General features: G+C 43.5%; 1 protein-coding gene across 6 annotated transcripts in view; it reads right to left on the bottom strand.

Moving 5' to 3' along the window:
• Nucleotides 1-22,944, bottom strand: part of LARS2 (leucyl-tRNA synthetase 2, mitochondrial) — a 167,119-nt gene that overhangs the window by 88,278 nt on the left and 55,897 nt on the right. For 5 of the 6 annotated variants that reach the window (XM_089918048.1, XM_089918049.1, XM_022573404.3 and 2 more), the window contains exons 6-7: nucleotides 14,756-14,845; nucleotides 3,711-3,854 (exon numbers count right to left, since the gene is read on the bottom strand). In XM_089918048.1, the coding sequence (XP_089774174.1) occupies nucleotides 3,711-3,854; nucleotides 14,756-14,845 (234 nt within the window). The remainder of the gene's footprint in view (nucleotides 1-3,710; nucleotides 3,855-14,755; nucleotides 14,846-22,944) is intronic. The other variant, XM_089918046.1, reaches the window with a different exon arrangement.

Raw genomic sequence — 22,944 nt, 5'->3', positions numbered from 1 at the left:
GTCTTTATAATTTGGAAGTTAAGTGAACGAAAGGAGGGCTCCTTCACAGCCATGCTTCCAAGCAGACCACCAGCTGTACATCACAGAGGCAGCCCTCAGAGCTGCAAAACTAGATGTAAATACAGAGCTCTAAAGATAACTGTGGCAGGCACAGCTCACCGGCCATCCCAGCACCCATTCCCCATCCCCTTCCCCCAACCATCTTGACTATAGAAGCTAAAAAGCCTGAGCCTGCTTTCCTAGTTTTCCTTGAAGCTGGGTGTAGTCACATGACACAACCGGGGCTAACAGAACATCAGTGGAAATTGGCTTTGGGTTTGTGGGAAAGTTCTTGCATTCTAGTCACTCACACTGCCTCTTTTGCTTCTTTCTGTCTTGAATGGAAGCGTGATGTCTGATCTGCAGCAGCCATCTTGCAACCATGAGTAATAGGTAGGAAGGAAAGGTCATGAGAATCACAGAAATGCCAACTCAAAGTCCTCTCCCAATTTGGTCCCAGCAACTGGGACTTCTTGTGTGGGAAGTAACCTCCCATCTGTTAAGCTACTGCTTGAGTTTTTATTTACTTGCAGCTAAAAGCATTGTTGACTCAATATCTCATCCTTATCTAAATAGGACCTCATCACTAACTCAACACCATTACTGTTATACCAGGTTTTAAAGTAGATGTCCTATCTCATTTGATCTTCTTTGAAGTTTTGGACCCATTTATCCAAGCATCATTTATTTCTACATCTCTACTCAAATGACTCATGGCCACTGCAAACTCAAAAGGGTCAGGACTATGTCTCTTCCAGGACTCCCTATCCCAGTGAGTAGCTTAATCATTCACTTTGTGTCCAAGTCAGGGTCTTTCTTGATGACATCATCTCCTACACACTCTCATTCATTATCACCAAGTTCTACAGATTTCACCATCTGAATATTTTTCTAACCTACCCATCTCTTTCCACTACCATCTAAGTCTAAGTTATGCATGCCTGGACCATTGCAATAACCTCCTAACTAGTCTCTCTGCACCCACACTTGCCCTTTCCACAGTGAATTTATAAAAGCACAAATCTGACCATGTCATTCCCTTCTTTAGAATCCTTTAATGGCTTCTCAGGGACCCCATGATAAAGTACATATTTCTTAAGACCTAAAAGGCGTTGCCTGATCTGGCCCCTAACCACCTATTCAGGTTCTCCAGCCCTATCTTGAGTTTCTCCTCTTGGCTCTCTTAGTTTCAGGTATACTGTCATTATTTCAGCTTCTCAAACTTGTCATATCCATTTCTGTTTTAGGGCTACCACTTGTTATGTTCTCTATGTGGGGGGATGGGGGTTCCCCTATAGCTTTATGGCCTACTTAACCCTTACTCATCCCTCTGCAGCTCAAACAATAAATTTTCCATTTTAGAAGTTGCACTTTTCTGTTCTAGATTTCCAGTTTTTTAAAAAAAAATAGTTTCCATTTCTCTTCAGAGATTCCCCTGTCCACTCATCTTTTCCTTTAAGTTCCATTATCTCAGGATCTATTTCTATTGGGCTGACTCCATCTTCCTCCCCTTTATTATGAGTCACAATTCCTGATTCTTTGCAAGTCTAGTAATTTTTTTTTTATTATATGTTAGACATTGCAGATGAAACCAACCTTGCAGAAAGTCTGGATTATGTTGTTTCCTTTTAAAGGTGTTGAGTTTTGTTCTGAAAGTGCCTTTTGAAACTGTCAGGCTTACTTTTATTTTTAATTAAGGTGAGTCTATTTTAATTTTGTCCTTGGTCCTAGGGTGTCATCCACGCTTGTAATATATAGCCTTTCTGAGGTCTCAACTGCGTACTTTTGGCTGAGCCATAACTCCAAGGTTTCAGAGCACTGTGCAGCCCCCTGGTATCTCTGTTCTCCTCTCAATCTCATAGTAATCATTTTCTATTAGGCCTTATGAAGTCTTGCTTTGTGCATGTGCAGCCCTCAGCCAAGGACCTGCAGTGAACATGGATTTCTGCCCACCCTTACCTCCCATGCCACCCCCCTTCTCCTGATTTTCAGGGCAAACCAAGTGTTGACCTCCAAACTCAGCTTTTTCAATAATTCTTCACTGGAGTTCAGCAAGAACCATGCAAGTCACCATGGTAACTAACCATTTCTGCTGAAGAGCTGAAAATTCACAGCTGACAGTTTAAAGAATAATGCCACTCAGATTACTACATTTCCAATTAGAGGCAGAGGACAATTAGGTGGCCTTTCCACCAGTGCTTATTACAGAGTCATCTGACAGGTCCGCGAGGTGACCTGGCATGCCTCCCAGTAATGCAGTCGACCCCAACTGTCAGCAAGTAGGGGCTCTCACTGCCTGGGACGTTATAGAGAGCAATGTCCTCAGCTTCCTTATTATTATTCAGCCTCTCAATACTACTAGTGTGCTTAAAAGGAGTAAGGCATTATGTTAACAAGTTCTAATTAGTAGTTTTCCAAATCCATATGCTACATTCTGAATAAATTAAAAAGGGAAAACAGTCTCATTTTTAAGACATGTCTTTTGAATGAGAGAACTAGAGGTCATATAACCATATGGCATTGGTATGGTGAGCTGGTGTACTACAGTTCTAATTCAGCAAGGTTTTGTAGTGATCAGAAGTTATTTATAACTTGTGCTTTCTTTGCATATAAGAAGTGCAGTATTGGATCTGACCCAAAGTCCATTTCAGTCCAGTACCCTCTCTGTGATGGAGCAACCCATGGGCTACTATGGAAAGGTACAACTATCCTTTGTATGGTGACTACCCCAGGGTAAGAACTACCATGACATACCATCAGTAGCCCTTCATGATGCCTTTACCTTTTCAGATCCTGCTTACTTCCTGTCTTATGCTAATACAGAGATTATCAAATTGCCATGGGAAATGCCCCTGATTTGCTCTAACCACTTTTCTCTGGAGTTTCAGGGAGTGATCACTCAATTCCATATCCCGAAACATGGTAGGCTCAAAGAATACCTTGCACAGAATGGTTCTGGCATACCCAGAACAAGTTATTTTGCCAAGGCTATTGGTGATTTAGTAAGCAAGCTCCCCCTTTCAATGGTTGGGTTTGCCTTGATTCCTGAAAACATAAAAAGCCAGAGGCACCTTAAAGACCACTTGGTCGCACCCTCTCCTTTTATTGATGAGGAAACTGAGGTGCGGGGACTTGCATCAGTTTACACTATTAATCAGAGACACAACAAGAGTTAAAGTCCAAAGCTTTGGTTCCTGGCTTAGTTCACCGTCACCCTGGCCTTCCCTCATGGAGACTGGCCATCTCTTCACTCCTTTTAGATGGTCTTCTCTGGACCCTCTGAAATGTCATTCTGTCTTTCCGGAGGTCTTACTAGAACTGCACAGGTGAAGATACTTCCTTCCTTTCTAGCTTTATTGTTGATATAATTGCAGATGAAGATGAATGTTTTCTGGCCTCTATGGCAGTACAATGATATGTTGAAAGGTCAGCAAACAATGGCCTACAATGACCCCCAGGTGCTATTCTTGATTTCCAACTGAAAGACCCAAATCCATCAACCTCTACGTGAGTGACCCTGAGGTTCATGTGCTCCCTGTCTGCACACCCATGGCTCTAACAGCTCTAACTAGAGTTCACCCCCAACAGTGAGGCTCTCCAATACTGAGAAGACCTTGGTGTTGCCTACCAACATGTACGCATTACTGGGGAGCCTCCAGGCTGACACTCACCTTTGCATAAGCAGTTGTCTTAATAAACCACTGTCTGAGGTACTTCTGTTCCACCTTTGCTCCAGAACGCCACGAACAGCCATGTTCATCCACCTGCTCATTGGCAAGCACTGTTTGATCCACTGGGTCCCAGTTAACCAAGGCCTGTTATAATTCATGAAACAAAATGATGCAATCTGATAAGTATACTGAATAGGATCATATTGAGGTTCCTTACATGTGAGAGGGTCTGCAAAGGCAGTATCTCTGCTCTGAGACTTGAGGGCACCTCCTTGGAGCATCACTTGGCAAGGAAGCCACTAGTAAGCTGTAAAAAAAGAATGTGAACTGCCTCTGTGCTTTCATTTTATTAGAATAGGTTTGGGAAGGGAGGCTCTAAGCATGTGTCTAACTCAAGTTTGGAATCCGCTTGTATGAAAGGATGGACTTGCAGATTGGAAATTTTAGTAAACAGAGGAAAAGAAGAAAAAATGGTACCTAGAACTTAGTAAAATTGGGTTATTTTAGGGGAAAAATGTATTTATTTTAATGTAAATAGCTAACACTTAACGAAAGATTACCATGTGCCAGATGCTGTGCTAAGTGCTTTCCTAAGGTTGGCTCTTCCAATCCTCACGACAACATTTTGAGGTAAGAATATTATTATCCCCATATTGCAGAGGAGGAACTTAAGGAACAGAGAGATTAAATAACTTGCCTAAGGTCACACAGTCAGTAAGTGGCAGAGATAGCAAGGTAGGAACTCAGGTCTCTAGGAACTGTAAACATTTTTGCAATTTTTTAAAACTTCTGTTTAAATTAAGGTATAACATACAAAGAGTAACGTGGATAAATCTTAAGTGTACAGCTCAATCAATTTCTACCATCACTCATACCAAGACATAGAACATTCCCAGCAACCCAGAAAATTCTGTCGTGCCTTCTCCCTATCAACATCTGCCCCCCCCAAAAGGTAACAATATTCTGAGATCTATCTCCATAGATTTCTTTGGCTGATAGAACCTGTAGTCTTAACCATGATGAAGTTTCTCTCCATAGAGTTCTAATTCGTTTCTATTTTCATTTAAAATACCTCTGCCATCTACATTCACTCCTTTATGACATTTAGGTACAACTGAGTACAAAGAAGGCAATGAGTACAGAGACATGTTTAGGCAGTAAAATACACATTGTTTTTTAAAATTTTAATAAGCAATTTTAATAAGAGATTGTGCTGAATGTTGTCAATTTGCCCGTCCAAATCCTCTTTCTACCCTGTTCTGTACCCCAGGAAGCTGTCCCCTGTGCCTACATTAACCAGGACCCTTGCCCTCTGGCTGGGTTCAACCAATTAGAGGCACCCTGGCTTCTTCCCAGTTGGGCCACCGCCCCCGTTGGGCAGGCCTCTCCTACTGCTCCAGCTACTGCTCTCCCAGTTCCAGTAATGGCTCCCGATGTCGCCCCTACTGCCTGGGGTGGGCAAAAGCTTCCTTCTGTTCCCAGTGCCAGGTGCTTGACCATCCCTTGTGGGTTTCCCTGAACTCTGCACAGAAACAGTCTTTTTTGTTTTTGATGTGGACCATTTTATTTTAAAGTCTTTATTGAATTTGTTACAATATTGCTTCTGTTTTATGTTCTGGTTTTTTGGCCGCGAGCCATGTGGGATCTTAGCTCCCCGACCAGGGATCGAACCTGCACCCCCTGCTTTGGAAGGCGAAGTCTTAACCACTGGACCTCCAGGGAAGTCCCAGAGACAGTATTTTCATTACATTTTCTTCAGTGACTGCTTTCGGGTAGGCCCTCTTTTTCCTGCTGGGACCCTGACTGATTCAGAGACATATCTAAAAATTATATAAAAAGTAGGAGTGCAGGAGGGGCTAACCCATGTATGGGTTGTGATTTTACAACTAAAAAGTAGTACATCCACTGAAAAACTTAAGCCTGTGAAGCCTAGAGTTGGAGTGGGAAAGACGTGCATTGAATGATTTTCTCCCCTGATTCTAGGGCCCCCCAAATCCTTGAATCCATAAATATAGACAAAATATAGGACCTTAGACCTAAAAACTTGAGGTGAATAAACCAAGGGTGACTTACTTGTCTATTATCATTGCCCATATTACGGGTTGGGGGAAGGACACCACTTAAAATAAAAGATAAAAAGAAAGAGCCAAGTATTGTTTGGTAACAAGGACAGCTCCTTCAAAGCCCGCCCCCCCCCCCCAAAATACCCCATGTACAACTAAAATGGTATAAAGTACGAAAGGGAGGGAAAAAAGCCCTATATGCCTTCACCTCTGTCTCCTGCCCCCTGCAGGTGACACAGAGAAGCAAACACTCAGCACTGCAGATTGCAAAAACAAATAGGACTTTATTTTCCTATCAACATTCCCACATGGCCTGGCATCTCTCAGACTCCAGGTCACAAAAAGCAATAAAACCCTGGTAATGAACGAAAGACAAATAAAAGCAAAACACAAAAGCAATTTTTCCCCCAATGAAAGTCTTGGGGGTGGAGAAGAGGAAAAACACCAAAGGAAATAAAGTCTTGAATCAAAGATGCATCCTTGTGAGAACCCACTCTCTTTTCTTCTCAGGACTGCAATCCACCTCAAGCACAGAGTTTCAGGGTTCAGACTCAGCCTTTCTGCTGGCGGTAAAACCATGGGTGGTCAAAATGTAGGGCCTGTGGGGTCCAGGGTGCACAGCACCTGTGGCCTCTTGAAGCCCTGGAGTTGCTTCCCAAATACCTTTCTCCGGGTCTCCTCTCTTATGTAATGGTCTCTATCCTACAGGTTCCCCTCAAGCCACAGTCTGTCTTCTCTCATCTGGCATTCTTGGGTTTTCACATTTTGAACACTTACTTTGATAGACGCCCTGATTTTTAAGCAAGCACAGTCTTGCTACATAGAATATAGTTTCTGGACAACTTCAGTGACTGTAGTCACTGCGCTGGTTGATGCTGGTCTCTATCACCTCCTGAAGCCAACTCCATGCTCCTTAGAGTGAACTAGTCGTCTTAGTAAAATACAGCCTATCTCTGTACTTTGAAATCAACTTTAAATCAATACTGAAATCATTAAAACACTTGCAAAAACAATGGACTCTAGTTGATTTTGCCCACTGCTTCCCTCACACAAGTTATCTGGCAACATCACAGAATGAGCCATCCCAAATAAGAGAACTTCCCCAGTTGATCAAGGGTTAAACACTAAGATTAACATTTTTTGTCTGTTTGTTTGAGTGATTTGTGGGAAGCTTTCAGAAAGCGTTTAATAAATGCACATCACAATTCTAAACAACACGATTCTAAACAAGAATCAGCCATGTTCACAGGGTCAGTTTTGTACAGTGACTGTGGGTGCTGCATCATTTTTGCCTCCTCCCCCTCCCCTTCTTGGCTGTTAGGCTCTTGGAGGTGTGGGTGACTATGGGGTCCATCGGGGATTCTCAAGGCAATTTCATCCTGATTTTGAGTTTATCAGCTCTCCTCTCCGCAACACAGCAGCTGTGGTGCCTGTTGCCCAGCAGGCTTCCTATTCCAAACCTCATCCTTTCTCATCTCATCCTCCTCTTCCCCTGGATCCTCCTTCCCCTTGCGTCCCTGGCCCTCACCCATTTCACAGGGTGCCAGTCCCAACTAGAGCACATCCTCCATTAGTATGCTTTTGTCTCCTGGCCAAGGCATCACTCTTCAGGCCTTTGGCTGCTCTCCATCATTTCCCTTGCTTCTTTCTCCTCAAGCTCTTCTTTTATATGACTGAAGATGTTTTTTGAGTATGCTGTCATGTAGCTTCACGTTCCAGAAGGCTGGTAAAATATGTTTTAGGGCATTGATTTCCTCAGGGTCTATTAGCTTTTTTCTCGACAAAAGCTTATTTAATTAAGGAACACCATATAGATCTTATTAAAGGATCTAATTCTCAAAATTGATTTTGCTCCATTCCATCTAGAATGGGCCTGAATTTGGACTCAGTCCAGAATGGGGGGTGGAAGGTTCCCAAGGCCAGTTTATTTGTTACCTGCCACCACCTTCCAAAGCCACCAGGGGGCAGACTGAGAAAGGCTGCCTGTCTGTCCACCATGTTTCTTTAAGTAGCTTAGGCAGGCGAATTAGCACTAGAAGCAGCTGCCACTGAAATCATAAAGACAACCAAAGACAAACTCACAAATTAGGTGGCACTCCACAGGTCTCTAGGATGTCCAAGTAGAACACAGCATCATTTTTTCTACTAGCTACATCCACAGAATAATTTATTTTTAAACCAAAGAGGTGAAATTAATGTTCTCCCAAGAAGAGGTCTCTATATTCATATTTTTGGCTGAAAATATTTTGTTCTGTGAGAGCAAGAAGAGATTCCCTTTTGCACGGAAAATAAACATTCTGATGGACAGTGCTTGTTAAGAACAAGATTTAAAGACTCTGGTTCTGTTTTGTAATGCTCTGCTAAAATACTTTCCCTAAATGTCCATTTATACAGCTTGTAGCAGAACTGAATTTAAAAATTAAGGCTATCTTGTTTTAAAAAAAGTAAGTTATGACAATGCCATTAGAGGAAAAGTATTAATATGTGAGTTATTTTTTGCCAAATATGCTTTACAAAGTATGCTATATGCAGTCTTTCTAAAGTAAATTAACTTTCTAATGTTAATTTCAAGTTTATATTTTGAAATAAACCCCAGGAATAGAATGTTAACTGATATCGATATGTTTTTATTTTTATTTATTAATTTAAAAAAACTGTTAATTAATTAATTTATTTATTTATTTTTGGCTGTGTTGGGTCTTAGTTGCCGCACGCGGGATCTTTCGTTGGAGCGCGCAGGCTCTTCGTTGTGGTGCACAAGCTCTCTAGTTGTGGCGCGCAGGGCTTAATTGCCCCATGGCGTGTGGGATCTTAGTTCCCAGACCAGGGATCAAACCTGCGTCCCCTGCATTGGAAGGTGGATTCTTAACCACTGGGCCACCAGGGAAGTTCCAATATGTTTTACGTTCTAAAGCCAATTTGAAAATGGCTATCCAATAAAAGGAGATCTACCTGGAAAAAATACTTTGGATTAGAGCTAACTCTGATCTTCAAACAATGTACCAATTGTGTACGTGTGCATTCTATTTGATTTTTTTCTTAAGATCATGTCATTTAATAGTGACTTTTAAACATTAATACACCAAAAACATTTAAGTCAATGTTAGCAAGTTTTAGTTAGCAATAAGAACATTATCTTTCTAAATGAAAATCCGTGAAATAATCTACATTGTTTTTCTGTGATACCTTCCCATGGACAGCCTGCCTTAGAATTAGCCAGGAAGCTTCAGGATTTTTTTTTTCTTTTTGTCTGCATTGGGTCTTCGTTGCTGCATGCGGGCTTTCTCTAGTTGTGGTGAGCGGGGGCTACTCTTCATTGCAGTGCGCGGGCTTCTCACTGCGGTGGCTTCTCTTGTTGTGGAGCATGGGCTCTAGGCACGCAGGCTTCAGTAGTTGTGGCACATGGGCTCAGTAGTTGTGGCTCACGGGTGGATTCTTAACCACTGCACCACCAGGGAAGTCCCTTCAGGATTTTTTTTAACTTTCTATTTTTCCAATTTAAATATCATAATGGGGCTTCCCTGGTGGCGCAGTGGTTGAGAATCTGCCTGCTAATGCAGGGGACACGGGTTCGAGCCCTGGTCTGGGAAGATCCCACATGCTGCGGAGCAACTAGGTCCGTGAGCCACAACTGCTAAGCCTGCGCGTCTGGAGCCTGTGCTCCGCAACGAGAGAGGCCGTGATAGTGAGAGGCCCGCGCAACACGATGAAGAGTGGCCCCCGCTTGCCATAACTAGAGAAAGCCCTCGCACAGACACAAAGACCCCACATAGCAAAAATAAATTAATTAATAAACTCCTACCCCCAACACCTTCTTTAATAAATAAATAAATAAATAAATAAATATCATAATGACTCCAGGTACCTGCAGGCATGCACAGACAGGCACTTATTAAGCACATACTCTGTGCCAGGCGCCATCCCAGGCTCTCCACAAGCATTCATCTGTTTTACCCTTGTAACACCCTATGAAGTTGGGAGAAGAGGGTGGTAGGCAGAACAGTTGCACCCCAAAGATGTCCACATCCTATGTCATCCAGAATCCAGATGCCCATGTCACTTGCAACCAGTGAATATGTTACCTACATGGCAAGAGGGTCTTTGAAGATATGATTAATGAAGGGTTTCGAGATGGGGAGATTAACCTGGATTAACCAGATGGGCCCAAAGTAATGACAAAAGCTCTTATAAGAGAAAGAGGAAGGCAGAAGATTCAGAGTCTGAGAAGGAGAGGTGATGATGGAAGCACAGGTCAGAGAGATTTCAAGATGCTACGCTCTGGCTTTGAAGTTGGAGAGCAGTCCAAAGTCAATGACAGAAGCAGCCTCCAGAAGCTGGACAAGGCAGGGAAAGAGATTCTCCTCTAGCGCCTTCAGAGTGAAGGCAGCTCTGCCAACATCTTGATTTTTATCCCAGTGAGACCTATTTCATGGACATGTAAGACAATGAATCTGTGCTGTTTTAAGCGACCCAGTTGGTGGTAATTTGTTACAGCAGCAGCAACAGGAAAGGAACAGTGTGTTCCCATGAGAGAAGTAGTCAGAGGGAAAACTGGACCAAATTCCCCAGGGGTATGCAGATTGTGAGGCTGGGGGGCGGAGTGTCACACTGACTTGGAAACAACTGGGGAGAAGAGAGACATCTGGAGCCAGTAGCATGGTCATCCTTGTGCAATGGGGGGCCCCAGAAACCCCTTCCATCATCAGAAAAGTTACTCAGCTCCGAAGATGCTGTCTGTGATTGGCTTGGGATCCAACCCAATAGTGATGAGATTAAGCTTCCTACTTGGGTTTGATGTGCTTAGAACTGAAGCAGCATGAACAAACCCGGGGTGCGGAGACAGAGAAGCAAGTGTCCTATGAAGAAATGTTATAATAAACATTCAATATATTCAAAAAGTCAGCTTAACTATACAATAAATAGATACAAAAAAATCAAGTGTCTTGTAAAGGGATATTACACAACCAAGGGCTCCATGCAAGAAATGTTTACACTATTACATTAACATGTCACATCATTTCATACCCCATGCATATAAATAGTAACTATGCAACTGAGGATAGGCAACACTGGCTAATCTAATTGATGCTGTGCACGACTGCTTACACTCTTTAAAGAACTGTTCGCTCTTTCCTGTGTTTTACCTGCAGGACGCCCTTTGCTTTGCTGTGGCTTTTTCATGTCTTATAACTTCAATTTTTGTTTGTCCTTCCTGCTATCACTTGGAATACACAATGTAGCTCATGATCTCTTACTCCCTCTGCCTGGACCCATGGGTGATTCCAGTGTAGAAACCCCTTTTGGGTATAATTATAATCCACCTGAGCAAGGGAGGCTCTTCTGGGAAGGTGTCTGCCAGGCTGTTAGATCAGCACTGAACCTGTTGATCAGAGTGGAAATCTGATGATTTTCCCAGCAATTCTCTTCCTACCCTTTTGCTTTTGGATATTGAATAATGCTGCTAAGAAAAATTATCCAAAACTTAGAAACAGGCAAAAGGGATTGCTCCTTCAGTGTAGGCTGGGATTGGCTAGCAGACCCACATCCCCCAGGGATTATCTGATTTTCTAGGGATGTGTACCTTTGTTTGACTCCCTATTCACTATTGTTTAAGTTATTTTACAGCCCTGCTAGGTGAAAAGAAGAGGTTAACTTGCAGAAAACTCAGAGCTACACAAACGCTTTATGTCTGAGAGCGATGCAAAGGGCTCCCATGCAAAGACAATGCCAATGATTTCTGTCTCACAGAAAAGATTGTCCCCAGAATTAGGTTTATGCCTCGTAGGACGGACATTAAGCAGTATTGATTCTATTAGTAAATTCATTTCAGCACGCCTGTGACCCTATAAACCACCCTTCCTTGAAATCTCATTTGAACCAGTCTTAACATACAAATGGTTCTCTCACTAATTAATGAGTTGAATAAAATCCTTGACACATGTTCATTTTATATTTGTATGGGAGTCATATTTTTAACTTCTGAAAATAATGCTTTAACAACACAAAAGGTCTGTTGCAGTCAGCACTTCGGACAGGTACTCGTCTCTCACCACTCCTCACCTAACGGGGCTCTGAGCATAGGAACAGCTATGGTGTGTTAAGAAATTAAATTGACCCAGGAGGCTCTACAGTGGTTAAACATCAGTATGACTCAGTTCCACAAAGTTCTCACTCTCAATTTATCCCAGATGTCAATGGGGACGGAACAGTCTCTTTAAAAAAACAAACATAACAACATAATATTTTAAACAACCAATATTTTAATATCCTTAATTTAAAGATGAGAGTGGGTTAGGGATTGTATATGCCGTACAGTGGTTCTCACAGTGTGGTCCATAAACCTCTGGGGTCCCTGAGACCCCTGCAAGGGGTCTGCAGGTCAAAACTATTTTCATTATAATAATAATGCATGGGTACAACGTTCATTCAAAGTGTAAAATAGGCCAACACATTTTAATAGAGTACAAAAAGTTCATTGATATTTAGATTCAACATTGCAACTGACCTTTAAGAACCCACCACTTGTTGAGTTTTGGTGTAGTATCAAAGGAGAATATTCATAATTATCTGCAATGGTTATTAAAATACTTCTCCACTTTTAGCAGATTCTGTTAATTAGTTCTTCTGGTATTTACTATTATAACTTTAAGTAATAAAATTGTACTACCTCAAGTGTGATATACTGTCTTTATTTTTATTTTTTTATTATAATTATTATTTTTGGCTGCGTTGGGTCTTCATTGTTGAGTGTGGGCTTTTTCTACCTGTGGCGGCTTCTCTCGTTACAGAGCATGGGCTCTAGGCACACGGGCTTCAGTAGTTGTGGCACATAGGCTCAGTAGTTGTGGCTCATGGGCTCTAGAGCACAGGCTCAGTAATTGTGGCACACAGGCTTAGCTGCTCCACTGCATGTGGGATCTTCCCGGACCAGGGATCGAACCCATGTCCCCTGCATTGGCAGGCATATTCTTTTTTTTTTTTTAAATAAGATTTAATTTTGTTTATTTTTTTTGGCTGCATTAGGTCTTCGTTGCTGCGTGCAGGCTTCTCTAGTTGTGGTGAGCGGGGGCTACTCTCTGTTGCAGTGTGCGGGCTTCTCCTTGTGGTGGCTTCTCTTGTTGTGGAGCACAGGCTCTAGGCACATGGGCTTTAGTAGTTGCGGCACACGGGCTCAACAGTTGTGGCATGTGGGCTATAGAGTGCAGGCTCAGTAGTTGTGGCACATGGGTTTAGTTGCTCCACGGCATGTGGGATCTTCCCGGACCAGGGATCAAACCCATGTCCCCTGCATTGGCAGGCGGATTCTTAACCACTGCACCACCAGGGAAGTCCCTGATATACTATCTTTAGACAGTTCTGCTGACCCTCTACCATATAATATGAGATATTCAGCACAGTCATACAGCCTTCCTCCCACCTGACCCCTATTCTAGTTTTTGCTACCTTTGTTAACCTTAGCTTTAATAGCTACCTTTCAACTTAAAAAAAAAAAGACATAAATCTCTAATTCTCCATCTATGACTCCTTGTTATGAAAGATGTAGGGATCATCTCACGCTTGCTTCTACTTCTCTTCCCCAATTTCACCTCCTGATTTTTTTTTTTTTTTTTTAGATGTTGGGGGTAGGAGTTTATTAATTTACTTTATTTATTTTCGCTGTGTTGGGTCTTCGTTTCTGTGCGAGGGCTTTCTCTAGTTGTGGCAAGCGGGCGCCACTCTTCATTGCAGCGCGCGGGCCTCTCACTGTCGCGGCCTCTCTTGTTGCGGAGCACAGGCTCCAGACGCGCAGGCTCAGTAGTTGTGGCTCACGGGCCCAGTTGCTCCGCGGCATGTGGGATCCTCCCAGACCAGGGCTCGAACCCGTGTCCCCTGCATTAGCAGGCAGATTCTCAACCACTGCGCCACCAGGGAAGCCCTCACCTCCTGATTTTTGTTAGCTATGTTATTTTTTATGTTGTCAAGGTTTAAGACATTTTGTGTTATTCTCATATTCTAAACTGAGCCTTCTATATGAGTCTCTATACTGATTGTAAAATGTTTTATATTTAAAAAATAATGATATTATAAGTACTATTCTTTGCAAGACGAAGCAATGTGATGTGACCCACAGAAAAGTAAATATAGTTCTATGTCATTAAATCCCTCTGGTCAAAGGAGAACATCTAAAGTATAATGGTACAATGAGTTTTCTACTTGGTACTTCTGAATTTTGTAGACCAGTGCTATCTGGTACTTTTCTTATGTGGAAGCATATTCTGTTATGATGGGAATGTTTTATATCTTTGCTGTCCAACACTAGCTACCAGCACGTGAATGTGGCTAGTATGACTGAGGACCTGAATTTTTAATATTATTTAATCTTAATTACTTTAAATTTAAATTTCAACAACCACATGCTGCTAATGGCTATCATCATACTGGACAGTGCAGTTCTAGGCCATGTGATGATACTCTTTCTCTCAACTCCCGCCATCTAAGGCTTATCTGCTATTACTGACCTCCTGTTTTAAGAAGCATTCCATTTCTTGGGAGGCCACTAGGTGTGGGCACTGTGCTTGCTGTTCTTTAAATATTACCTTTCTCTTCCCAAGACCCGGCAAGGAAGATATTATCACCCATCAGCAGATGAGAAACCATGATTCCTAAAGGTTGTCACCTGCCGGCACACATCTACGAGGGGTAGCTAGGATTTGAGAAACGTGTTCCTCCTAAGCCTCCTCCTTGACTTCATTACAGACATTGTTATGTGCTGGGAATTCAAGGGTGAAAGAAACTCAAGCCCTGTCCTGGAGGCACCAAACTAAGCCAGACAGTAGTTACTCTCTGGGCCCGCTGTGATTGATTTCATGAATGTGAGGTTGTGTTCATTTTCACTGCTACTGTGCAAACAGGGTTTATTTTATTCCTTATTTAACAATGATGTCTTCTAAGAAGATGGAGAAGGTTTACAGAATCTTAAAAGCAGAGCTAACTTTAACTTACCTCTTTCTGATAGGCCAGTCCAGCTTCATAGAGTTTAATAAAGAGATACTGAGTCCATTTGTAGTAATCTGGTAAACATGTGGTTATTTCCTGCCAAAGAGGGGGAAAATCAGGTATAGGCCATTGTAAATATCCCCTCTCCCAACGTAGGCATAAGCTTTGCAATTCAATTTTGAAAAGCAATCACACTGCAAAAATATTTATCAACCTATAATATTTTTACCAATTTGCAAAGTAAGGGAAGAAGCAATTTATTCTGGGAAGAGAGATGTTATCGAAACCCACCCTCACCTTTCCCAGGGCATGTTTAATGATGAGAAACTCGACATAAGTCTTTTGCACAGCACCACCCACCATGTATGCAAGTAATAGCTGAACTACATTGTACAAAATTGGGTACTTCCATTTTTGTCAGCATAAACATATTTGGGGGGCCAAGAAGCTAATTCATAAACGTAGTTCATTTTAGAAGCAATCACAAAATTCAAGAAGAATATTTGCCTGCTTTGGTATGATCCTCACTGGAAAACAAACCTGTGCTTCTATATATAACTGGGGACTGGTAGCTCTTTTAGACTCATTATATTCCATTTATCCCATTATGTGAATCATGCTGTAGTCTACTTAGGAAGGCCCATTAAAAAGCATTATCAGGGCTTCCCTGGTGGCGCAGTCGTTGGGAGTCCGCCTGCCGATGCAGGGGACACGGGTTCGTGCCCCGGTCCGGGAAGATCCCACATGCCGCGGAGCGGTTAGGCCCGTGAGCCATGGCCACTGAGCCTGCGCGTCCAGAGCCTGTGCTCCACAATGGGAGAGGCCACAACAGTGAGAGGCCCGTGTACCGCAAAAAAAAAAAAAAAAAATTACACAGGTCTGCAAGATGAACTGGAATAGGGAATGGGGTGGGGGTAAGGGGAATGTGGTGGAAATATTCCCAGACCTTGTTAAGGTAGGTATGTTCTTTAAAATTCTTATCCAGTAGAGGTTTAAAGAAATAGGTGAAGCAAATATGACAAAATAATGACAACTGTTAAATCTAGGGGTTGGGCTCTTTTCTCTATTTTTCTATATATTTAAGTTTTTCAAAACAAAATATCAAAATACTCCTAACGAATATGTATATGTATGTATGTACATACATATATATTTTCTCAGCCCCTGAATCTGCTTCCATAGATTGAGAGTAAAAATTACACAGCAATGGAACAGCATGATAATCTTCACTTAGGTTTGTAGTTTTGAAAACTACTTTTATCTAAAATAGAAAAAAGATGATAGATCTAGTCAGGGGGAGAAAAAAAACAAGATTATCCAACCACGCATTAGCCCACTTTCAGTCAGATGGGTGATGCAAAGCGCATTGTCTTTGGAAGTGTCAGCTCCAAGGTGAGATGAGGTGTGTGGGGTACAGGTCCCCTCTTTCACTCTGCCTTCAAACTTGGGTCTGACATTTTTTATTTATATTGTGTTTTTGCACATGTCATTTGAAGAAAAAGTAACATCAGCTGCTAAAAGAGTACACCTCGAAAACCGTGGCCCCAGAACCGTCATTCCAAACCCAGCAGAACTGTTTCAACTCATGTTTACCTCACTTGCACCGCCCCTCCTGCTGAAGTGTTGGAGGCTCCTGTCTAGAGGAGGCTGGGGACGTCCTGGGGACAGGAACCTCGCTCCTGCCCATTTATTCCCATCTGCTGCACACAAGGCCCAGCCACGACCCTCAGTACTGCCCACTCCATGAAGAAATGCCAGAGCAGGAGTCCAGTCTCACAAGAACCATAAGCATGGTAGGTCAGAGACCCTGCTCAGAAAAGTATTTCCTGAAAAAGTCAAAGAGCCTTTCTGGAACCTCCCTTGATTTGCCGATTAAAAAAAAAAAAAAAAAAAAAAAAAACCCAAACAGCTATTTCTAGTCTTCTAATGCCTCATCTTAGTAAAAAGCATCAAACATATCTTTCTGAAATTAAACTGCTTAAAAGCTTCACTGTAGTCAACTGGCTAGAAATTGAGACTGCCTTTTCACGCTTTGGGAACTAATTTAAAACCCAGCCCTGTAGACAAAGGTCTTCTGGGGTTTCAGCACCCACAAAGATGTTAAGACCCCTTCCTTCCTTTTCCTAAAGCAGGGATTCTCAATGGGGAAACTTTTGCTCCCCAGGTATGACTGGAAACATTGCTGTCTGTGACAATTGTGATGGGGGTGAGGGTGGGGGCAGCTGTCAATCGTACCTAGTGGGTGGAAGTCAGGGATGCTGCTAAAACCCTACAATGCACAAGACAGCCCCTAGAACAAAAAATTTTCCAGCCCCAAATGCCAATAATGCCAAAGGGAGAAACCCTACTCAAAGGATTTCAATCTTTTTTAGTCTGAATCTGTAACCATAGATTAAGGGGAATGAGCCAAGCAACTCTGGAGGGCAGTCCGTAAAAGCGATAAAACGTCCTTGGGAAGAGTGGAAACGGGAGTAAATTAACTTAGGTTTCCCTCTCCAGCTGGTGTGACCCCATCTCCGTTGAGCACATCATGCAACGCAGGTGGGAATGCTGCACGATGCAGCCACCGGCCCTTCCACCAATGCTGAGACCAACCAGAGGGGAGATCTGGCAAGTTGGGTGCCAGGAGACACAGGTCTGAAACTGTTAGGCACACATAATGCTACTCACCGAGAAGGAGTGACTGACTTTATGAACTAAATTTTAAATCATTCAATATACCTCCGAGTAGCTGTCTGACTTGGAAAATCTCCTGTAATAAATTCATGTAATAAATTTCCTATTTTGAAGTTAGAGAGGCATACAGTTTTTCTTGACACAACATCAGTTTATCCCCGCCCATGAAAGAGTTGTTGAACAAAATGTTTAAAGATCATCCTTTGGAATCCAGCCCACAGCACCCAAATGTCTAGGCCCAGCCCTGCTTGTCCTCCAAAGGGGAGCCCTACTTCTGCGGGCTGGGGATTCTTGTCCTCAAGCTGTGGGACGGCACCATCTTGGTAAGACTTCTCAGTGAGACCACCAGAGGAGTCAAACGAGGGCTGTTCTCTGTTTTCCAAAATCCCTTTTCATTCCTGTGCCTTCCTTGCCCTGCTTTCCAAATAAGCCAACACCTACGTGAATGCATCCTTCTTTTTAAAACAAAAAGTCAGGTAATTCAAAGTTATAGCTCCAAAAGCAACTGCAATTCGGCCACGCTGCACATAGATCTATATAAAGATGTCAACTTTTATAACCCCCTGAGCTCTAGAAAGTGCAATCTAGCTGCCAAGAGACCAAATTTATGCATCTGGAATCTCAACTAGACTCATTCCTCCACACTTTTAGCATTAGAAATGTTTTAGCATTAGAAATATTTTGCACATTCACAGCCAAACCCAGGGCCCAACAGAGAAGGTGACACCTCCCAGAACACAAGTAAGGATCAAAACGTGAAACTTTGAGGCCTGCTACCCACACCTCAGTGACTGTACGGATTAATAACCAAGCCAGCCTTGCCAGGACTGCCTGCACACAGTGCTCGACAATGGCCACAAGAAGGCCGAGGTGCAGACGTCCACCAGATTGTCCCTGAGAGAAAACAGCATTTGATCTGTGAAGGTGACTGACTGCAGTGTACCTCACTGAGGTTTCCTCAGGCTGACACTCCTTGCTCCAGGAAAAGAGAGAGAGAGAGATCCAAGGGAAGGAAAACCCACTTTGCAGCCATTTGACTGGGTTCAAGTCCTTGCATCATCATTAGCCTTGTAGCCACAGCTGAGTTTCCCTGTCTGGAAGAGAGGGGTGATGAGGTCTGTCAGAGGGGCTGTAAGGACAAATGTGATGATGTGTGTAAAGCACACGCTGGGCACATATGAAGGATCGATGGTGCCACTTCCCTTGCTTGACTCAGAGTGTGTGACGAGAGGAGTGAGGCTGGCTCCACCACCACAGCCCTCTCAGAGGCGGCTGATGCCCTCCTTGGGCTACTGGGACAGGGCAAAAGGCAGAGGAATGGACTGGGGTCAGAAGAGCTTGCCATCACCATCCCTTACCAAATGTTGGCTTTCTGACTAAAAAGAGATAGTGCTTATGAGGGGAAGACCAAAACACATGACCCAGACCGAGAAATCCACACCAGGTTGCTCCCAGTCACCTCTGGTGGCAATGCCCACTGCAGGGAGAGCCAGCAAGGTCGCTTCCTATCCCCACCTTTCTGCTCTGGCAGGATTTAGTTGGGTTTTTGTTTCTTGGTCCCACTGCACTTTTGACAGTGATTGGTCCCAGACCACAGAACCACTCAAAGCCATCGTGCATGTAATTTGCATTGCAACCTCACAATGTTTAGGCCAGCTATCAGGATTGAAGAAAATGAAACAAACCAAAACCTGAGGCAACATTTTATCAAGTCAGTCATTCGGTGGCCATGTACACGGGGAAAATAAACACAGTAAGAAAGGTGAGCCACCACCATGCATCACAGTTTCCAGCATTGTCTCCCCTCTCCTCAGTCTCAACAGAGCCTTCTGCCTCCAAAACAACCAATCTTGTAAATAGAGGAGAGAGGGGGGTACTCACATACCTTTTCTGTGCATTTCTATCATTTGCTCTTTACTGCAACGCATCAAAAGGAAATAGCCTTGCCTTTCATTCCTTCCTAGGTTCTCTAATTCTGAAGGGGAGGGGTTCTGAAAGCACAGCACAGCTTAAAGGCTGGAGAAACCTGCCTCAGGATTCATACTGCAGAGCTTAGGAGTAAATATATATCCTGCATCAGATGTTCCTCACTGGTGATGGTTCAAGGTTCCAGTCCACAGCTCTGTGCACCTGCTGTGTTGGAAGAAGGGAGAGGGAGGCTCACCAGAAACATCTGCCGGACTAGGACATGTATGGCCACCCCCGCACGAAGTCCTCTAAACTTAGCACTGGCTCTCAAACTTGGTTGCACCTTGAAATGGAGCTTTAAAGGTTACTGGTGCCTGGTTCTCACCTCACCCCCAGAAATTTCATGTGCTGCCAGGGTTGAGAACCATTGCAGAGAGGTTCTTCCCAATACATCTCCCTCCCAAATACTGCATTAAGTGACAGGGTCCCCTGTCCTGCCCTTGTGTCTTCATGGAACTTAATGAACTGGGCTTCGACAGGAGCTAAGGGCACAATTTACTCCATATGAGATTTCTAACAAGGGCCCCCAGTGCACTGTGCTAAGAAGGGTCTCTCCAGGAGCCTGTCCTGGATTCAAATCCTTCCTGTGCGCCTCAGGCCTGCCCCAACACAGATTCTCTTTGCCCTTACAGTCAATCGTCACTGTCTGTCTTCACAAAATAAACATAAGAAAACAACAAGAAATAACCACCTCCATCCAACAGACACAGAAACTTGATTAGGTAACTACTGTGCTCAATGATCAGCTGTTTAAAAATACAAGACTGTCTGACAGCTCATCCCTCTTCCCAGAGGAGACTTGGTTCTAGAAGAGAAGCTGCAGAAAACCAACAAGAGTGGCCTGGCCTTCCCCTGGGGCTTCACAGGAAGAGGTGGGGGGAAGATGACTAATTCCTCACTTAGAGGCTCCTACAGGATCCTCAGGCAGGAGGGGGCATAGAGAGTGGAGGCAGACCGCTCAGCACAGCCCTGGCTTGGAGTCTTGATTAGCAAATAACAGGACACATCTGTACACGGCTCTGCGCTCCCAAACTTCTCCTCCAGCTCTCCCCTCCTCTCCTCTCCCATCCCGCGTCCCACGGTGGCGCTGCAAAGCGGTGCCATGAATGCTGCTTTACACACGAGGAAACGGCACCTCGGTGAGGAGGGGGTGGCCTGCCTAACACTGCCCAGCTTTTGGGTGACGGAATCAAGACAGGAACCCAGGTCTCTGGGCTCAGAGAGGCACCAGGCAGTGAAACAGCACCTTGGAAAGTACAGCCAGGCTGTGCCCAGACTGACTCAAATGCATGCTCCAAGGAGTTCTGGGTAAATCAAGCAGGAGGAACAGGTTGGAGCACTCTTAGATAAAGGAATACTGCAGTGAATCTTCTTTTAGGAATAACAACAGCAGTAATAATAGCAAACATTTACCAGGCGCTGCCTAGTACTGGGTCCCATTTTGGCAGTTTAGAAACATCTCACTTAGTTCTTATTATGATGCAAGCAGTCAGTTATTACGGTTATCAAGTGTGGACTTGACATCCCTGCTTAAAATGGCAATTAACCCCTGGCCATCCTGTCCCCCACCCCTTACCTTGTTCCACTTTTTAATTTCTGTAGCGTTTATGACCTCCTAACATACTATATTATTTACTTATTTATTATGATTATTGCCTATCTTTGTCTCCCCTCCTCCCACCCCCAGTCAATTGTAAGGTTCCTTCATTAAAGATAGAATTTTTGTTGGGCAGTTTTCTGGCGGTCCAGTGGTTAGGACTTGGCACTTTCACTGCCATGGCCCGGGTTCAATCCCTGGCCTGGGAACTAAGATCCCAGGAGCTGCACGGTGCGGGCAAAAAAAAAAAAAAAATTTTGTCTTTTTTCCTCCCACTGATATATTCCAAGAGCTTAGAACAGTACCTGGTACAATGGATGTTTAATAAAACGGCTGCTGAATGAATAAATCATTTTACCTTTCAGAAAACTGAGTCTCTAAGTAACTTGTTTAAGATCACATAGCCAGTAGGAGGCAAAATTAGGATCCAAACATGTGTCTGAGTGACTTGATGACGTACGGCCCCGAATGATTTCTTCCCCTCAATGTCAGCCCAACTTTTGTAAGACTTTCACGTTAGATCTTTTCAAACACGGAAAGCCACATGAACCAAACACATACTACATGTAGTTAAACTTGTGTTATAAATGTTCACATAGCTGTCTTTCTATTGAATATTTGTACAACTTGCACTAACGCTAGAATAAATGAAATATTTAAAATGTTATATCCTTGATTTACATAAAAACTATATATAATTTTTAATGACATGGGAACATGACAGTTGATACAAAATGGAGTATGTTTTATGGTTTCAATTATATAAGGGAAAAATGATAAGAATACTAGAAAAAATGCCAACATATAAACAAACATTGGGTTGCCTCAGGATGACACTGATGATTGTGGGTGATTTTCTTAAAATTATAAAGTTTTCTGAACTTCACTGATGCTGTATAGTGATTGTGTATTACTCTGGGAATTCATCGATGGTTTTACAGTCCTAGAAAACCTTTAGATTCAAAGGAAGAAGAAAACCAAAGAGCTAGGTCTACAGCAATGCGACCCTTGCCCTGGTGAGGAGCTTTCCAACATACTTGGAATACACACCCCGAGACTCACACAGAAGAGTTTAAAGGAACTAGAGATGGTCCACCTACAGACAAATGTCCTGGGGTCATAAAGAGGCATCCACATGGCCACCTCTAAGGCCCCCAGACAACCTTAGTATGTATCCATATAACCAATTCCAACAACCCAGGCTCCAAAGGGAAGGATCTGGCCTAAATGCAGAACCACGGGGGAAATATAACGGGGGAGGAGGGCTCACTGTCCACAATCTCTGCGTAAGAGGCCTAGGATGGCCTACCCACCTTCTAAGTTGCTATTATAAGGGTGTAAAGGGCCAGGTAGACACCTTTGCCTGCGAGTAATGAGCAAGAGTGGGGTGGGGGCAGGGCATGCAGTGTCCTGGAATCAGGAGGTTAGGGCTCAGATCCCACCTAGGGGCCATGTGATACAAAGCAAGTGACTTGTCCATATCTGTACCTCATTTTCCCCATAAGTTGTGGCAAGTGGCCTCTAAGAGGGACCTCAATGATCCCTGCCTCCTGGTATTCTCACCCTTATGTTATCCCCTTCCTTTGAGTGTGGGCTGAGCCCTAGACACTTGCTTCTAACAAATAGAATACAGCAAGTAATGGGATGTCACTTCCAAGATTAGGTTACAAAGGGACTGTGGATCTGTCTTGGCCGTTGTTCTCTTTGTCTCTTTCTCACTCTCTCTTGCTCTGAAAAAAGCCAACTGCCATGCTGTGAGCTGCCCTATGGAGGCTCATGTGGCAAGGAACTAAGGTAGGCTTCTGCCAGCAAATGCAAGGAACCAGCCCTCAGTCCAGCAGCTAAAAACCACATGAGTGAGCTTGGAAGCAGATCCCACCAAAGGCGAGCCTTCAAATGAGACCTCAGCCTTGGCCTTGATGGCAGCCTTATGAGGGACCCCGTGCCAGAGGAC

Source organism: Delphinapterus leucas, chromosome 10 (assembly GCF_059928025.1).
Source record: "Delphinapterus leucas isolate spDelLeu-1000000601 "Yukka" chromosome 10, BTC_Dleu_Yukka2, whole genome shotgun sequence".
Taxonomy (NCBI): domain Eukaryota; kingdom Metazoa; phylum Chordata; class Mammalia; order Artiodactyla; family Monodontidae; genus Delphinapterus; species Delphinapterus leucas.
The sequence above is the reverse complement of the archived record's forward strand: the minus strand, read 5'-3'. Positions and strand labels throughout refer to the sequence as shown.